The 17,714-nt window shown below is 43.9% G+C and overlaps 1 protein-coding gene across 5 annotated transcripts; it reads left to right on the top strand.

The window, feature by feature from the left end:
- The first annotated feature begins 1,966 nt into the window (after positions 1–1,966).
- SLBP (stem-loop histone mRNA binding protein) lies at positions 1,967–17,424 on the top strand. Of its 5 annotated transcripts, none has more exons than XM_069495897.1 (8): positions 1,967–2,082; positions 2,295–2,411; positions 5,667–5,771; positions 10,994–11,053; positions 11,365–11,502; positions 12,149–12,298; positions 13,399–13,465; positions 16,532–17,424. In XM_069495897.1, the coding sequence occupies exons 1-8, from the start codon at positions 2,054–2,056 to the stop codon at positions 16,646–16,648; spliced, it is 783 nt and encodes a 260-aa protein (XP_069351998.1). In that variant the 5' UTR covers positions 1,967–2,053; the 3' UTR covers positions 16,649–17,424. The 5 variants fall into 5 exon arrangements, with proteins under 5 accessions (XP_069351998.1, XP_069351996.1, XP_069352001.1 ...); XM_069495895.1 differs by having other exon boundaries at positions 1,967–2,112; XM_069495900.1 differs by lacking the exon at positions 2,295–2,411 and having other exon boundaries at positions 1,967–2,112.
- Positions 17,425–17,714: the final 290 nt, after the last annotated feature.

Genomic DNA, 17,714 nt, shown 5'->3' with positions numbered 1-17,714 from the left:
AGAACATTTCTTCGAGAAGTAGTTCATGTAACCTCTTTGAAAAAAATAGGACAAATGGACTCATGTTTTCTGTGCTTTGAGGGTCTTCTGATTATTTTTTAAAATCCCGTTTCAAAAAAAATATCTTCTGATTCTTTCCAATGTAGGGCTTTGTCTTCACCTTTTTTCTTTTGCATACACAGGCCAGCAGTGCTTCAACTATAAACAATGTAGACTGGTAAACACTGACTGAAAGGCTGTGTATCAGACCCTAGGGTTTACAGGCACTCGAGGACCCTTTAGTTCTGTGCTGAGGGCCATGATGGGGATGCCTGGGGTCTGGGGGGACAGGATGTGGCTGTCCTAGTTTGGGGATGACCTTCCTGAGTTCAAAAGGGAGGGGGCAGGGGGAACATCAAGGCACTGTCCTGAGCGTAGGACGTGCAAAAGCTCAGCCTTCCCAGGGGTGTGGGAGGTAAGGGGGATCCCAAGCCTTCCCTTGGGGGCTCAGCCTCGGCCTGTCTCCACTGCCCACTCTTTCACCTGGAACCTTGGAGCTGCAGCTCTGACTGCGGGCAAGCAGGATTGGACTGGGTGGGGCAGTCTGCAGGCACCATGTACCCCAGGCAGGGCCAATTGGCCCCGGGGAAGAGGGTGAGACTGACTTCTTAAATCCACAAGTACATTGAGAGCCCGTGAGTGCCAGGCACCAGGACATAAGAGGATGTTGGGGACTCCGGAGGACGTCATAGACGGGGAAGGGGGACAGGCAGCAGCAAGGGTGGAGACAAGCAGTTCAGGCAGTGGCCGGTGTGTGGCCAACCGCCAGGGCAGTGCAACCAAGAAGATGCAGTCAATTATCAAAGTCTAAAAGATTACGCCAAGACTTTTAATGGCCTGAAACAATAGACCACTGTCAACGGAAATGAGTGACTGGGGCAAAAATCTCAATCAATGGAGGTTTATTAAGCCAAAGTTGAAGATGTGCCCAGGAAAAACACGAACCACAGACAAGTTATGGCTGTTTTTTCTGGAGGGAAAGTTGGAACCTTTAGCATTTTGAAGGCATACAGAGAGGAGGAAAAGGCGGGGGTGGGGGCTCTGCTGTGGCAAAGTGGTGACATTCTCATGAGGCCCAGGAAATCTGCATTATATATAAAAGGAGAATGCTAGGAAGGAAAAAAGGAGTAAAGGAAGCATTAATTATGTAGATGTCCTTGGGTAGGTGGAAGAATGTCTGATTCCATCTTGTTCTCCAGTTCTGTTACCTGTAAGATAAACTGGTAATTCGTTATTAATGTGGACTCAACAGGCTTCAGTTTTAGGTGCTTATGAGAGGCCAGCAAGGAATTTCCTTCCTAAACGCTCTGTGAGGCCAGTTCCTTACAGGTGCCCGAGGCCTTTGCCTTCTCTTTTGCACAGGAGCTGGGGGGTGGCCCTGAGACTTTGATTGGCTTTTTACACCACGCACCCCTGGGGCCTGCCGCGGCCCGGTAGTTCGGGTGAGGCCAACTGCGGCTCCGAAGCCCGCACCTTCGGAATTCCGGTTCCCGCCAGCGCAGAGACACGTCACAATAGGTGACGCGCCCGAACCTAGATTGGGACCAATCAGAAACGCGGCGCTTTCCCCCTTCTCCCGCGCCCGCGTCGCGCACGTCCCTATCTCCCGCCGAGACCCCTCCCTGGTCCGCGAAGGCGCGACCTATCAGCGCACTAGGGGCCCGCTGGCCGCCTCAGTGCGGGGGCCAACCTTTCCCTCGGGTCTCTCCTCAGTCAGCCAGACGGAGCGTCTAGCCGGGAGGCCGCGCTGCCCGCCGCTGTCCTCAGGCCTCAGGCCCGTTGCAGTCGGCCTGCAAGGCGCGCGCAGCTGAGGGGCCTCCCCCCCCGCGCACGGGCCGGATGGTCTTGCCCGCCCGGGCGCGCGCGGGAGCGCCGAGGGGGCGGGGCCAGCGGCCTATAAAAGCGGTTGGGGGCGGGGCGTACGGAGCTTGTTGGCGCCCGTGCGGGGAGGTGACCTACTGGGTCGCAGTCTCAGCTGCAGTTCTTCGCGTCCGCACCGCGTTCCCACGCCGCCATGGCTTGTCGGCCGCGAAGTCCCCCCAGGTGCGGGAGCCGCTGCGACAGGGACACCAGGTGAGGCCGGGCCGCGCGGCCGTGGGCGTCCCCAGCCTGGCCACGGGCGCGCGCGTCAGGCGGGGCTGGGGCCTGGTAGGGCTGCGTGTGGGGCGAGGGGTCTTCGGGCCGGGGTAGGGCCGCGTGTGGGACTGGGGGGTCCTTGTCCATGCGAGACCCGCCGACCGCGTCTCTGCCCCCAGCCCGCCGTCCCCTGCGAGATGGAGCCTCGGACGGAAGCGCAGAGCCGACTGGAGGCGCAGGAAGCCCGAGGACGCAGAGCATGGCGAGCGCCGGGGCGCCGACCGCAGACCCGAGAGGTGGGCCCCAGGCCGTGGGTGCTTGGGGGTCTGGAGGGGCGCGGTGGGGCCCTTGCAGAGGCTGCTTTGGGGTCTTCTCTGCTCCTGATTTCAAAAGATACTGGGACAGATCAGATAGGTGCGGTCTGGGTCCCCTTAATTTTTGTCTCTGCTCGATCTCCTAGCCCCCTGCTTTAACTGACCTGAGTGAACTGGCAATTAGGAGGCGAGCACAGCCTTCGGGTGCCTTCCGGCTGGGCCACCACGGCTGTACTGTGAGGTACTGGACGCCCGGGAAGCATCTTCCCATTGATAGGTGTCAGCAAAGCGAACTTCAACCAGTTTGAGCCCTTGCTGTGCTGCGGGGAGAGTGATAGGGACTATCACGAACTTTTAAAACGTTGTGAGATAGCGAGGCGTTTTTATTTTACTCTTAAAAGTTAAATTGGAGAAGTTACAGGGTGGAAAAGGATGTTAAGTGAAAGCCGGGATGCAATTCAAGGATTTAAGTTCCAGATCCCTTTTTCCGTTTCGATGCTACCGAGGCTCTACCTGAGGCTTTTCCTAAGGCTTTTGTAGTATTTGCTTGAGCATTTTGTAGGTTAGGCAGTGTTCTGGAAGGTCAAGATGTGAGCTGAACAAGGTCTTTGTTCTTGTGCTTATAGCCTGAAGTAGGTGGGACGGCCTGTCAAACAGGTAATTCAGAGGGAGAGGTGTCTGAAGAAAGTAAGGGGTGCCTGTGGTGGTGGTGAGGGGGCTGTTCAGGGCCATGGTCAGGGAAGGCCTCTCTTGGGAGACCTTTGGCTCACAACTGGGATGAAACGGGAAGTGATCTTTATGCGGGTCCCTGTGAGGAGCTTTGTGCCAAGGCCCTTGGGTGGATATGTTTGTGAACTGACCAGAGACTAAGGGCTGCTGTTGAGCTCAAATGAAAGGGTATGGTGACTTGGCCAAAATGGAGCAGTGAAAGTGGTAGGAAGTGCATAGTTCAGAATAGACTTCTGAAGGTAGGACCTGTAGGACTTGCTGAGGGGGTGGGAGCAGGAGGAAAGAGGAGTCAAAGACGATTCAAGACATTAGGCCAGAACACCTGTGTTGATTGTGGGGCCATTTCCAGGATAAAGAGGTGGGAGTGGACCTGCATAGGGAGGGAAACTTCTTAGACAGCAAGGGAAGATGTCAAGAAGATAATGGGATCTAGGAGTCTGGACCGGGAGGCCATGCCAAGCACTCTGAGTTGTCAGCACATACAGATGATACTTAAAGAGTTAGGACTAGGGGCAGGTATAGGAGAGGTCCTAGCACAGCCCCAGGGCTACATAGGAAGGACAATCAAACCATATCGAGATCGAGCTCTGAGCCCTCCAGTGGCCTTATTTAGCTGAAGGTAAGATGTGAAATCCTTATAATACTCTAGAAGTCCTTGGTATCTGGACCAGTACTCCTCTAGCCTCCTCATTTCTCCAACATGGCAGGAATACTTCTGTTCTAGGGCCTTGGTACTTGCTGTTTGCTCTGTGTGGAGAATGTGTGGAGGTACCCGACAAATAGAGCCAGCTGCATCTCCGTGGGGGATGGTGCTGGTCATTGATGGAGTAGGGCAAGAAGTGGTCGCTTTGGAAGTAGCTTAGCTCGGTGTATAAATGGGCTTTGTTGTCTCAAGATAGGGTAGATTGTGAGTATAACCTGCCTAATCTAACAAATGGACTTTAGTTCCATGAAAGGTATCAAAATATGCGATGTAGGGTAAGGTTATTTGTATGTACCCTTTAAATATTTCTGGTCAGGCATGGTGCCTCGTGTCCGTAATCCCAGCACTTTGGAAGGCCAAGGTGGGAGGATTGCTTGAGGTCAGGAGTTCGAAATCAGCCTGGGCAACATAGTGAGACCCTTTCTCTATGAAAAATTAGCTGGATGTGGTGGCTTGGTCATTTAGTCTCAGCAAGTACTTGGGAGAGTGAGGCAGGAAGATTGCTTGAGCCCAGGAGTTTGAGGCTGCAGTGAGCTATGATGATGCCACTGCACTCCAGCCTGGGCAACAAAGTGAGACCTTGTCTCCAAAAAAAAAAGAAAGTATTCCTATAGTTCAGATTCCTGCTGGAGCCTCAGATCTGCACCTCTTGATACACTAGTGAGGGATGTTAGTCTTTAATCCTGGACAAGCCTCCGTTTGGTTTTTTATCTGCAACACGATTACCGAGTCAATTTAACTTTCAGTTAATTACTTAATTTGATATCAGACCTTTCCAGCCAATTTTAGAATCTGGAAATTTACTTTAGAAATCCAATTTAAGTTTCATTGGGTGGTATGAAGAAATGATAATTACATAAAGGAATTATTCCTTTGTTACTGCAATTGCATTTTCAAAGCACACCATTTTGTTCACTACTAAAATATATGAGGTTGCTTATTTGGTGTGGTTGAATTTAGTGCCTTGTTTTGATATATCAGTGGTGGCCAATAGAGGATGCGGTGGAAAAATTAAAATGTAAGTTCACATCTAATATATAAATAATAGGCACATCAGCAATTCCAACTGCCAGAATTTTTGGCATTGAGCCTTAAGCTTTCAAATTGTCACTTTTTTTTTCCTTCCAAATTTCCTGATCTTGATTAAAGATTTCCTTAAGCTTGAGATAGGACTGAGCTCCTGGATTAGGTTTAACCAGTAGACTAACTCTTAATGTATCCAGGACTCTGAAATATATACTTATTACCCTCCCATACACGGTTTAATTTTGGGGTAATATATCCTGAATCATTAATTGTGTACATCCACAAGGTAAATATATATTAGGCAGTATATATTATATATATTAGTTTCCCACTGTGTGGTGGTCACTGTGGTTAGTATTTATTGTGTATTATCTGAAATTGTTTAAAAACTCCTGAAAAAAAGCTCCTCATTTTGCAAGTAAGTTGTATTAGGTGCTCTTGTCAGTGCTAACAGTGCTTTGTTGACTTTGTCTGTCTTTACTTTCAGTGGACTGTGTCCCCATGATTTAGCCAATGCTGGCACATGGTAGGTAGGCAGAAGTTTAATGAATGAAGCCCAGAAAGGCTTTAAGTGAATTGCTCAAACTCAGTGAACTAGTAAATTATGGAGCAGAGGTTCTCTTTCAAATATGATTCAACTCTGAAGCCTGTTCCCTTGGCATTCTGCCAAACAGCCTTTGAATATTTTTTTTTTTTGCTGAATATTTCCTGACATACAATTGGAAAGGACACTGAAAGTATGTGTCATGGTTCAAATGTGCATTTTCATTTTATTACAGCTTTACCACTCCCGAAGGCCCTAAGCTCCGTTCTAGATGTTCAGACTGGGCAAGTGCAGTTGAGGAAGATGAAATGAGGACCACAGTTAACAAAGAAATGGCAAGGTATACATTTTGGACCATTTTGAAGGTGTTATCTGTGGTGTTTTCAATTGTACATTAAATTTGGTGTGTGTCTTAGAGCATTGCTTCTCAAAAGTCTGGGTCCCAGACCAACAGCCATCAGCATCTCCTGGGAACTTCTTAGAAATTCAGATTCTCAGGCCTCTCCCTAGCCCTGCTGATGGAAACGTGGTAGTGGGGTGGGGCCTGGCCACCCTGCACAAAGCCCTCCAGGTGAGTCTACTCCCTAAAGCCTAAAGTCTATTCCCTCTCTACACCACCATCCTCTTGGTGGTGATCCTTCTGAGAGTGGAAGTAGGTATACCGTGATGTTGCTGGACTGTAGTTACAGTTATGTTGCCACCTGTCACATGCTATGCTCATACTGCCCAGCACAGTAGATGTAATGTGCCCTCTAGGTGAGGGAATGTGCTCTTGACTGACACCTGGCTCAGGTAACAAAGCTCAGAAATGCCAGTGTCCAGGGAGGGGTCCCTAACTCAGGGCCTGCAGTTGTACACAAATTGTTTTGTATGCCCAAGTTGTCACAAACTAAGCCTCTTCCTCTCCCTTAACTCCTTATCATTTGGATAATGCATCCTTAATATCTCCTAATCTCCCTTGATTACATTATCAAAATTTTCGAGCTGTTTTCTCCTTTGATATAGGCCATCTAACTCAAACTAGCTGAATGAACTTTGAATTAAACTGTGGTTTATAATTGAAGTATTTTACAAAGAGATTTCTACCTGAGAAGTGGCTGATAGATCAAACAGGATCTTCGTTAGTTTTTAATTCTGGTGAGAAAATGTCAGCCAGGGGAGCAGGACTTACCTTCCTGTCCTCGTCTCAGCAGCTGGTGATGGTATTTATAGCTGCCGCCTCTGAAAAGGCACAAGAACACATGGCAATTTGTTATTGAGCATTCAGGGGTCATTCTTAATTTCTTTTAGGTATCAAAATGTGTGGCTGAGTAGTATGGTTGGATAGAAAGAATGAACTGAGAGTTGACAGATGTGGGTACCAGTGTTTTGAATGAAATTTATTTACATAAGTCTTGATTTTCTCACCAGAAAATTGGTTTCCCTGATCATCACCTAAATACAAATCTGGGAACGACACCAATTGGATATCAGACTGAGGTGGGGGGTGGGGGAGGGGATGGGGGTATGCCTACACAATGAGTGCATTGCGCACCGTTTGGGGAGTGGTAACATTTGAAGGTGCTGACTCGGGAAGGGGGGGTGGGGGAAAAAAATATGAAACTGTTGTTTAAAAAAAAAAAAAAAATTTTTGCTATAATAAATGACTTGCCTAACTTTCCTTTATACTTTCAAGATATCTGAACTTTTTCCCAAGAAATCTGCAGCTGTAATGACTTTCTTCTTAGTATCTATAAATATTTAGAAAGTTAAATTATCGGGCTTATAATTGCCAGAACTGAATCATATGTAGCCATTTAAAATATTGATTTGTTTAGATGTTCTTAGATAAAACTTTATCATTGTGATTTAAATTTAATGTTATTTTATAATGGATTTTTAACACTAGTAATAAATGAGTCTTTATGTAGATAAAAAAAAAATAAGTCTTGATTTTCTCAACCATAAAATTACAACATTTGACTTGATCTGTATAGTTTCTGTGTTCTGTTCATGAGTATTAGAATAGTTCTTGCCAACCTGTGGTCCTAGTTGCTCCCCCAGGTTATCACTAGCCAGGGTCTATCTGCAGCCCTTATGTAGGATGACCCCACCTGTCTGGACCCTCCTGTGGGTAGACCCCTCTTTGTTCCTTAGTTATCTTATGGGCCTGTATCTGAAAATTGTCCTGTTTTGGAAAACAGGCCTACTCTTGTCCAGAGTGTTGTTTTGGACCACTCCATTGATTATGCCATTTTTTTTGGTGTTTTGTTTTTTTTTTGAGACAGAGTCTTGCTCCTTCACCCTAGGATAGAGTGCAGTGGCGTCATGGTAGTTTACTGCAACCTCCAACTCCTGGGCTCAAGTGATCTGCCTCAGCCTCCTGAGTAGCTGGGACTGCAGGCACACACCACCACACCTGGCTAATTTTTTGTTTTTGGTAGAGACAAGGTATTTATTTATTTATATTTTTATATATTTTTTATATTTTATAAAGTTTTTTAATATAATTTTTCTTATAAACAAATTATTTATTTTGTTTCTATTTTTAGTAGAGATGGGGGGGGTCTCTTGCTCAGGCTGGTCTCGAACTCCTGACCTAAAGCGATCTCCTGCCTCAGCCTCCCAGAGTGCTAGGATTACAGGCATGAGCCACCGTGCCTGGCCTATTTTTGGTACAGACAAGGTCTTGTTCACGCTGGTCTGGAACTCCTGACCTCAAGCGATCCTCCTGCCTTGGCCTCCCAGAGTGCTAGGATTATAGGTGTGAGCCACTGTGCCTGGCCTCATTATGCTCTTTCTGATGGAAGGCTGCTGCTTTTAGTACAACCTGGGTAGTTTGACCCCCTTTCCCCATGGTGAACCTTTAAAAGGCAGGCCAGCTTCCACAAGGGGAGGGCAAGGGGAGTATGAGAAGTCAGCTTATTATATACTTTAAGGAAAGTAACAGAGTACAAACTGGCAATGTAAGAATTTGAAAATGAGTTGTCATCATACCTGAAGCCAGTCTTTCTCATGTGGGGTACTGGAGAGAATGAAGCCCTACAGAAAATGATTTGTGGGACTAATTTCTCAATTCTTACAAAGATGATCTATTAAATATAACCAGTGCTGTGCTAGATACACAGGATATAAATTATTTCCTTACCTCCTGGTGTCCAAACTGCATTGGATACCATAGCACACTGCGGGGCAGATTTTAGATTTGGAGGGAGGCACAGTGATATGTGGCATCTTTCAGACACCCAAATGAACCTCTAGCTTGAGGTGGGTTGTGGTTTTAATGTTAGATTTCATTAGGATCCTTTGAGTGACATCATCCTTTTTTTTGCAAAGCTGGGTTTTGGTAGTTACTGCCACAGAAAGCTGATGCCTCATGAAATTCACGAGGAGTGAGGCATGTTGGGGTGGTGTTCAGTTACCAGGACTGGAAAAGGCACAAAGTGCCTAGCAGGCACACACATCCTGTTTGTAATTGTGGTATTTGAAAAATGAAAACTTTTTTTTTAATTTTTTTAAAATTTCAGCATATTACAGGGCTACATATGTTTAGGTTACATATATTGCCTTTGCCCCACCCGAGTCAGAGCTTCAAGCATGTCCATCACCCAGATGGTGCACACCATACCCATTAGGTTCCCCTCCTCCGCCCTCCCATCTGCCCGACACCAGATGAATGTTCCTACTATGTGTGCACATCAGTGTTGATCAGTTAATACCAATTTGATGGTGAGTACACGTGGTGCTTGGTTTTCTATTCTTGTGTTACTTCACTTAGTAGAATGGGCTCCAGCTCTATCCAGGATAATACAAGAGGTGCTAGATCACCATTGTTTTTTGTGGCTGAGTAGAACTCCATGGTACACATATACCACATTTTATTAATCCACTCATGTATTGATGGGCACTTGGGTTGTTTCCACCTCTTTGCAATTGTAAATTGTGCTGCAACAAACATTCAAGTGCAGATGTCTTTTTATAGAATGTCTTTTGTTCCTTTGAGTAGATGCCCAGTAATGGGATTGCTGGATCAAATGGTGGTTCTGCTGGTAGCTCTTTGAGGGTTCTCAGTATTACTTTCCACAGAGGTTGTACTAGTTTGCAGTCCCACCAGCAGTGTATGAGTGTTCCTATCTCTCTGCATTCACACCAACATTTATTATTTTGGGACTTTTTGATAAAGGCCATTCTCACTGGAGTTAGGTGATACCTCATTGTGGTTTTGCTTTGCATTTCCCTGATGATTAGAGATGTTGAGCATTTTTTCACATGTTGGCTATTAGTCTGTCTTCTTTTGAAAAGTTTCTGTTCATGTCCTTTGCCCACTTTTTGATAGAGTTGATTTTTTTCTTGCTGATTTTCCTGAGTTCTATATAGATTCTAGTTATAAGCCCTTATCAGATGTGTAACATGCAAATATTTTCTCCTATTCTTTTTTTTTTTTTTTTTTTTTTGAGACAGAGTCTTGCTCTGTTGCCCAGGCTAGAGTAAGTGCCGTGGCATCAGCCTAGCTCACAGCAACCTCAAACTCCTGGGCTCAAGCGATCCTCCTGCCTCAGCCTCCCGAGTAGCTAGGACTACAGGCATGCGCCACCATGCCCGGCTAATTTTTTCTATATATATTTTTTTGGTTGCCAGATAATTTCTTTCTATTTTTAGTAGAGATGGGGTCTTGCTCTTGCTCAGGCTGATGTCGAACTCCTGATCTCCAGCGATCCACCTGCCTCGGCCTCCCAGAGTGCTAGGATTACAGGTGTGAGCCACCGCGCCCGGCCTTTTCTCTCATTCTTTAGGTTGTCTGTTTGCTGTTGTGATAGTTTCTTTGGCTATGCAGAAGCTTTTTAATTTGATCAGGTCCCATTTATTTATTTTTGTTGTTGCTGTGATGGCCTTTGGGGTCTTCCTCATAAATTCTTTGCCTAGGCCGATTGTCTTTAAGAGTTTTTCCAGCATTTTCTTCTAGAATTCTTATAGTTTCATGCCTTAGATTTAAGTCTTTTTTAGACTTAGGTTTAAGTGTTTTTTTTTTTTTTTTTAAAGGCTACTGAGTTTGGGAATGTAAATTTTTGTTGTGTGGATCTCACTACTTAAACTGAACCTGTCAAAGATTTCTTTTGGTCTACCCTTGTATTGGATAGGATTGTGTACCTGAGGGTTCAGGGCAGAGTTTTGTCAGAACTGGGTGCTTTGTTTTTAATTTTGTTATTTATTTTTTTATTTATCTATTACTGATTTATTTACTACTGATAATTATTATGCTATAAATACAAATTTTAATGGACTTAAAACACACAGAACTATAGATGACAGTTTCAAGGACATAGAACCATGGATGACAGTATCACAACCCAACCACCCCCACCACTCAGTGAACACACCTGTTTCCAGCCATCATTTCCACAGAGTCAATCCTGTTTCATCTGTATCCCCCTCACAGCCACCTCCCCGGGACATTTTTTAAAAGTTAATTATGCTTTTTCTAGGAACAGTTTGGTGCTACTGTTTCTTTATTTTATTTTATTTCAGAGTATTAGGGATATTCTTATACCTTTTTAAAAACAGCAATATTTATTTTGCACTCAGATATAAAAGAAAACTCCTCATAAATGATTTTGGAAGAGAGAGAAAATCATCATCGGGAAGGTAAAGGCTGTGTAAACATTTCTTTTCTAATTTGATAGACTGTAGATTGTTAATGAAAAGAACTGTTCTTGTGAGAAATAATCATCCTAATAGCATGTATTGATCAGTACCACCTTCACTGATTTGTAATATTGTGTCTGTTGTGTACCAGATTCCCATCTGTACAAAGATTCTGAACTGTTCTGTTACTAACAAGGTTTGGAATCTGGAGAATGAGTCCTCCTTTATTATTGTGTTTCAACATTTTCTCGGCTCACCTTATGTGGTGGTCTTAATTGCAAGGCTTGTTCTGTTAATCTTTCATTTTTCAGTTCTGATTCAAAGGAGTCCATGTCTACAGTGCCAGCTGACTTTGAGACAGACGAAAGTGTCCTGATGAGGAGACAGAAGCAGATCAACTATGGGAAGAACACAATCGCCTATGATCGCTATATTAAAGAAGTCCCAAGGTAGTGTTGCTTTAGTGGCATGTCCTCAACAAGTCATGGGGTGTTGCACTTCTAGTGTTGCTTAGATTAGGTAGTAAATCTGATGCTGGGAATAGTTTACACCTGAGAAAAACTGTTCAGTAGGAACTCACAGGCGCTTATGTTGCAAAGAATGGATTAGCAACTGAAAAACCAAGGACATGAAGGTTAAAAATAAAATCACTTTCATAATTTTGAATGTTAGATAACATTTTATTTTTCAGGACTTACAGGTGTAGTTATTAAAATACATGATGGAAAAAAATGAAGTTGAAGTTAAAGATTGTCAAGATCTAACTGGAAAAAGTTGGCATTGCCCTGTATTCTAAAGCAGCATGTTCTTGTCTGTCCTATTCCCTTGAACACATAGACACAAAAGGATACAAAAAACCTTTAGAGTTTTCCTAAACTTTGTGGCGGGATTGGTGTTAAACTTACCTTTCTGGAACATAGATGGCAAAGGAATAGTAAGATTGAAAGAGTGCTTTTTTATACATTACTTTCTCATTTTGTAAAATCTCAGTTGATCTATAATTTTTAAAATAACACTAATTTCAAAGTTAGGTTAATCTTCAAGCTAATGTGCAAGTATGGGTGGCATGTGTGGGGTGCTGTTGCTCTCTTATAGACACCTTCGGCAACCTGGCATCCATCCCAAGACCCCCAACAAATTTAAGAAGTATAGTCGACGGTCGTGGGACCAGCAAATCAAACTCTGGAAGGTGGCTTTGCATTTTTGGGATCCTCCAGCTGAACAAGGATGTGATTTGCAAGAAATGTATGTTTTTATTGCATTCTTATTCTGTTGCTGATTGGTACAGTGACTGAGCAGCTCTCTGTGTGTCACTTACAGGCAGGTTGTCATAGGTGTAGTTCCCCTTGACAGTTGTAAGGGAGCCAAGTGGCCACCGCAGCTCCATGCTGGGTTTCTCTGTAGTGTGTGAAGCTGGGTAGGAGGGGCTGGAGGGAGGAGCTTGTTTCTGTGATTGAATTTACTTTTTGTAGCTAGAAAAGATAGAACTCAGTAAATTTAGGAATACACGGTGGTTGTTTTTGTTGTTTAGAGAATGGAAACATCCTAAAAAGTATTTGAGTCATTTATGTTGAGCTATGAAAATGAAAGGTCTTATTTTAATTAAGGAAGGCTTTTATCTTTTCCTTAGTGGTTTTTAAACTCGTGCCTAGTTGAAAACATCTCAGGCCTGAACTTTTGCTGCATGATTGGAATACCTGCTGCCCGGGGCACTGGAGAGATCCTGTGCTTGCCTCCCCTGGGTGGCATTTCTGTTTCTTCTCAGCTCCCTCCGGTCCTGAGCCTCTCCCTTCCTCAGACACATTTAGTCATTCAACAAATATTTGAATTTCTTTGTGCTAGGAAGTTTATTAGAAACTGGCATATTTGAAATGCTTTCTCACATGGCTTTACAAATTTGGCCTGATAGATGTCACATGGGTTTCTTTCCGGAGTGAACCATTGTACAATTCTCTGTGAGTAGAAAATGGGGAAAATTAGTGATAGTGTAGAGTGTTGTTTGTCACAGTGTTCATTCCCTCCCTTGAAAACTGGGCTTGTTACAAGTGCCCCTGCTCCTGAGGTTGCTCCTGGTGCGAGTAATCCTGAGGCCAGAGAGTGGGCTGGTCTTGGTGTGCGGGGAGGCGGGTAAGTCTTTTCACTTCTTGTAATTGCCAATTTCTCCCTGGATTGACTGGGCCAGGGCTGGATCTGGCAAACAGGAGGGACACTGTCGGTGTCTGTCAGGGCAGCATGATGTGGGTGGGGCTTGTTTTCAACGAACAGACTTGAGAACTTAGGTATACACCAAGTCTCCTGACTTTGTTAGGCCAGTGGCTAACACGCTGTTGGATTTCGTTTCGCAGACACCCTGTAGACCTCGAGTCCACAGAAAGTGGCTCTGAGCCCCAGACAAGCTCTCAAGATGACTTTGTAAGTACTTTCTTTGGATGGGTCTCTCAGCTTGGGGGTTTCAGGTGAATTGTTGATAACATGTGCCACTTTATATATAAACTGAGGTTTGATTCAGATGCTTATGAAAAAGGGACTCCTTACCATATTCCCCATTATTGAAGTATCAGATTTGATTGTAAGATTTAATTCTTAGGTAGTGATCTTAATTTAAGATTTTTGGTTCAGTCCAGCTAATCAGACCCACCATTTTCATTTGAAAGTAAAAGGCCTTTTTCCTTTGAATCCAGCATCTGCATATGCATTGTCACTGGCATTCAATTATAGGCCGTATACAGTTTGTGCTGGTAAATTGCTAAATAGGAATCATGTACTAATTGTTATTAAATAAGGGAGTGCTTTGTGCCTAGGAGTTTTCCTGCATTTGCTGATTTTTTTTAATTACACGTTTCTGATCAGGAAAAGCATCAAAGATGAAGAGCAGTATATAAAATTGCCTCGTTCTAATTCTGTAGTGATTGAGTACACATTCTTCCAGACCTTTTTGCACATGCACAATTTGTATCAAAGTGATCCCTTTACTTTTATAAAGGAGACCACTGTAATATTTGCATATAGAAGCACCCAGCATATTAAGTGAAAAAAACAGGCCAAAAACTAGAATATGTAAACATGTGTTATAAAATACTCATGTAAAACATATAAGATCCTGTACTGTATTTGAACATATAACATAAAGGTGCACAGTTGCCTTTTCCTGCCTTCCTTCCATCTCTGTCACCCTTGCTTGGTAAGGTCCTTCCAGTCTACTTGACCATTTGAACACCACACAGTCTTTATTTATGACTGGTAATTTGTGATGGAGAAATTAGGAGTAACACAAATGTCCATCGGTAGAGGAGTGGCAAAATTATATTCACTTCTTAAGGAATACACCTATTCAGATCATGTTTTCAGAGACTATCTGATGACATGGGAAATTTGTCAAGAGAAATCTGAAAAGAATATTTAACTATAGGTAAAAAGGATATTTAACTAAGCCAGCTCAGTTTTGTGATAGTTATACATAGATATGACTAAAACACCTATCAAGATCTTGGCAGGTGGGTATCCTTAGTTTGGATTAAGAATGGCTTTTATAATATTTTAAAAATGTAACTCTTGTCCCAGTTCAAGAAACAGATTATGACATGCCAGCTGCAGTGTCAGAAGTTAGAAGTAAATGAGCAATCCTGGGGGGAAGAGGAGAGGGGAGGTGACTGCATGAATGTGGGGGAGCCTGGCCACAAAGAGGCTGGGGTGTCGGGGGCAGGATTAGAGGGTGGGGTCCTGGTGAGAGATCCTGGGGGCCTCCAGGAAGAGGTGGCTGTTGATTGCTGGATGTGTAGAACGGAGGAGAGAAGGCTGAACTAAGTGGGTATTTGGAAGAGCACTTTTCTTCAACACTGTTTTGGAAAACATTCTATAGCAAACACCTATGTAGCTATCTCCTGTTTGTGTGTGTACCTCAACCACTTGAAAGTGGTGGTGGAACTTTGCCACTAAATATTACCAATTTTGTCTCCTAAGATTAAGGATTTTCTCATGGACATAAGCACAAAATAGTTGTCACACCTGATTAGGAGATGTGTTATTGACAAAATTCTGTCTAATAAGCTGTTCACATTTCAGGTTTCTGTTTGTCCCAATGTCCTTTTTAGCACTTTTTTCCTTTTTTGATCTAGAATTGAATCAAGAATCACACCCTTAAACCACCCCATCTCTTTCCTTTCACCTAGAACAGGCTCCCTGCCTTTCCCCATGATCTTGACTCATTTCTTTGAAGAGGATCAGTTTAGTTTTTGTAAAGCAGTGTCCATTTGGATTTGCTGGATTTTATCCTTAGGGATTAGTTCAGGTTGGATCCTTTGGGCAAGAATGCTACGATGGGGAGTGTGTATTGGTTTGTCCTGTTCGTGATGTTAAGGTTATATCATGATTCAGGTGGTATCAGCCAGAGACCTTTTAAAATTCTTTCTGTGCCTTTTAGAATTCTTTCTATGCTTATAACATGTGTAGACATCTAAACTTTATACGTTATATAGTATTTTGTGAATGGTACATCTGATTGATTCCTCTTTGCAATATCATCAACATCCGCCTCAACTGCAATTGAGGTGTACACCTTCATGTGCAGTATATCACATGATGCCACTAAGGTGTGGGGTGTATGAAGTGGCCCATTTTAGGGGTGAGGTGGGCTCGGGAAAGGCCTGTCTTCAGTCCCTGGATCTGCCATGCTGGAGCTGAGGCAGATCTTCCTCGGCCAGTGGGTGGCTCGGCCATTTTGGTGTGATTCTCCTTCACATGTCACAGGTGGGTGATGTCCTGTGCCTGGTCCTCAAAGCAGCTCCCTTTAGAGTTGAGGTAGCTGTGGCTCAGAGATGTCAAGGGATCAGTGAGCTTCTGATTCTAACCTGGGGCAGGGGGTAGTTTATTGGGTAGGAATTTGACACTTCCAGCTAAAGTTTGATGTTATTCATTATCCATGAGTTTTATTTTATTTATTTTGTTTTGTTTTATTTTATTGTTTGAGACAGAGTCTTGCTCTGTTGCCTGGGCTAGAGTGCCGTGGCATCAGCCTATCTCGCAGCAACCTCTAACTCTGGGCTTAAGTGATCCTCCTGCCTCACTCTCCTGAGTAGCTGGGACTACAGGTGTGTGCCATCACGCCCAGCTAATATTTTCTATTTTTAGTTGTCCAGCTAATTTTTTTTCTATTGTTTTAGTAGACAGTGGGATCTTCCTATTGTTCAGGCTGGTCTCAATCTCCTGACCTCGAGTGATTTCCCCCTCTTGGCTTTCCAGAGTGCTAGTTTAGAGGCATGAGTGAGCCACCAGCCAGGCCCATGAGTTTTAATTAGCTACTTTGGATTCTCTGTTGTGTTCTGCCTTTATGTGATCATCACTGGTGATGCTGAGTCTGTCTTGGGCCTGTCGTGCTGCTGCTGGGCACAGGAGCGTGCGCTGTCCCCTCAGTCGGCGAGTAATAGGCCTGTGCTTAATGTCTGTCTGAATGTCAATATGACCCACGCTTCTGTTTTCTAGGATGTGTACTCTGGCACACCCACCAAAGTCAGACATGTGGACTGCCAAGTGGTGGACGAGTTCGACTTGGAAGCTTGTTTAACTGAACCCTTGAGAGACTTCTCAGCCATGAGCTAACTGTGCCACCTGGCGGTGGCCAGAGGAACAAATGCCCTCACACCTGGTGGGAGGCCAGCTAAGGCCAAGCATGTGTTGTGCCCTTGTACCTGGATGGTTTCTTTGTTAATAGCTCGTTATCTCATGATGAAATGTTATTCCTGCCTTATTTTCTTAAGAAACATTAATTTTATGTACCAGTGAGTGTATTTTGCATGTTTTAAATTGTTAATGGCAATAATTCCAAGGAAGATTGGACTTAAAGCAATTTTGCAACAAACTTAATTGCGTATTCTTAACCATCCTCCAAGTTAAACTTACAAGTATCCTTCAACAGGTTTTCCACAAGTATTTGAGGCATAAAGTTGCCACTTGTCAGATGGGTTATTTTGGATTTAACCATGAATTCATGGGACCAATCTAGAGTCAGCCTTCTTTACAGATGTCTGACAAAGTATTCTCAGTGTCAGACACCTAAATATCTTTATGGAAAGTTAGTTTTTGGCCTTTTTCCAATATGTCGAAGTGAGTTTTTTTCCTCATACAGAGCTCTGAACAGATAAACATGTTAAATTAATGGGTTTTATGTAAGTTATACAGTCTTAATTTGGTACTTGTAAATAGCGCTAGGTAGGCTCTTTATCTAGAATACTCTAAGAGTTAAGGCAGCAAAGGTATTTAGAAACAACTTTTTTTGCAATCAGTTAATTTACTGTGTAAAATTTCTGTAAATGATACTGTGTACAGATTTTCTGTTCAAATATTCAGTCGTAAATTTCTTGTTAGGACTTAAGTTTCTATTGCTTTTGTATGCAATGATATTGCAAAAATAAAACCTTCTTTAACTGATTTAGGATTTTTCCAGGTGGGCTAGATACTGTGAGAACTAATGTGTTTGGGGGGGGGGTCAGAGTGTACATCTGTCTGTTTCAGGTCTGAAGGGCTCATCTGGCATGAGGTGAGGGCAGCACGTGGTGTGGAGAGAGAATTGTGACCAGCACTCAGGTGTGGTTGCTGTGTGCCCCTCTGTGCTAGCTCATCAAGCCCCACTGGCCACTGGGTGAGACCCCTTGTCTGATAGGCGTGG

This window comes from Eulemur rufifrons, chromosome 20 (assembly GCF_041146395.1).
Source record: "Eulemur rufifrons isolate Redbay chromosome 20, OSU_ERuf_1, whole genome shotgun sequence".
NCBI classification, from domain to species: Eukaryota; Metazoa; Chordata; class Mammalia; order Primates; family Lemuridae; genus Eulemur; species Eulemur rufifrons.
The sequence above is the reverse complement of the archived record's forward strand: the minus strand, read 5'-3'. Positions and strand labels throughout refer to the sequence as shown.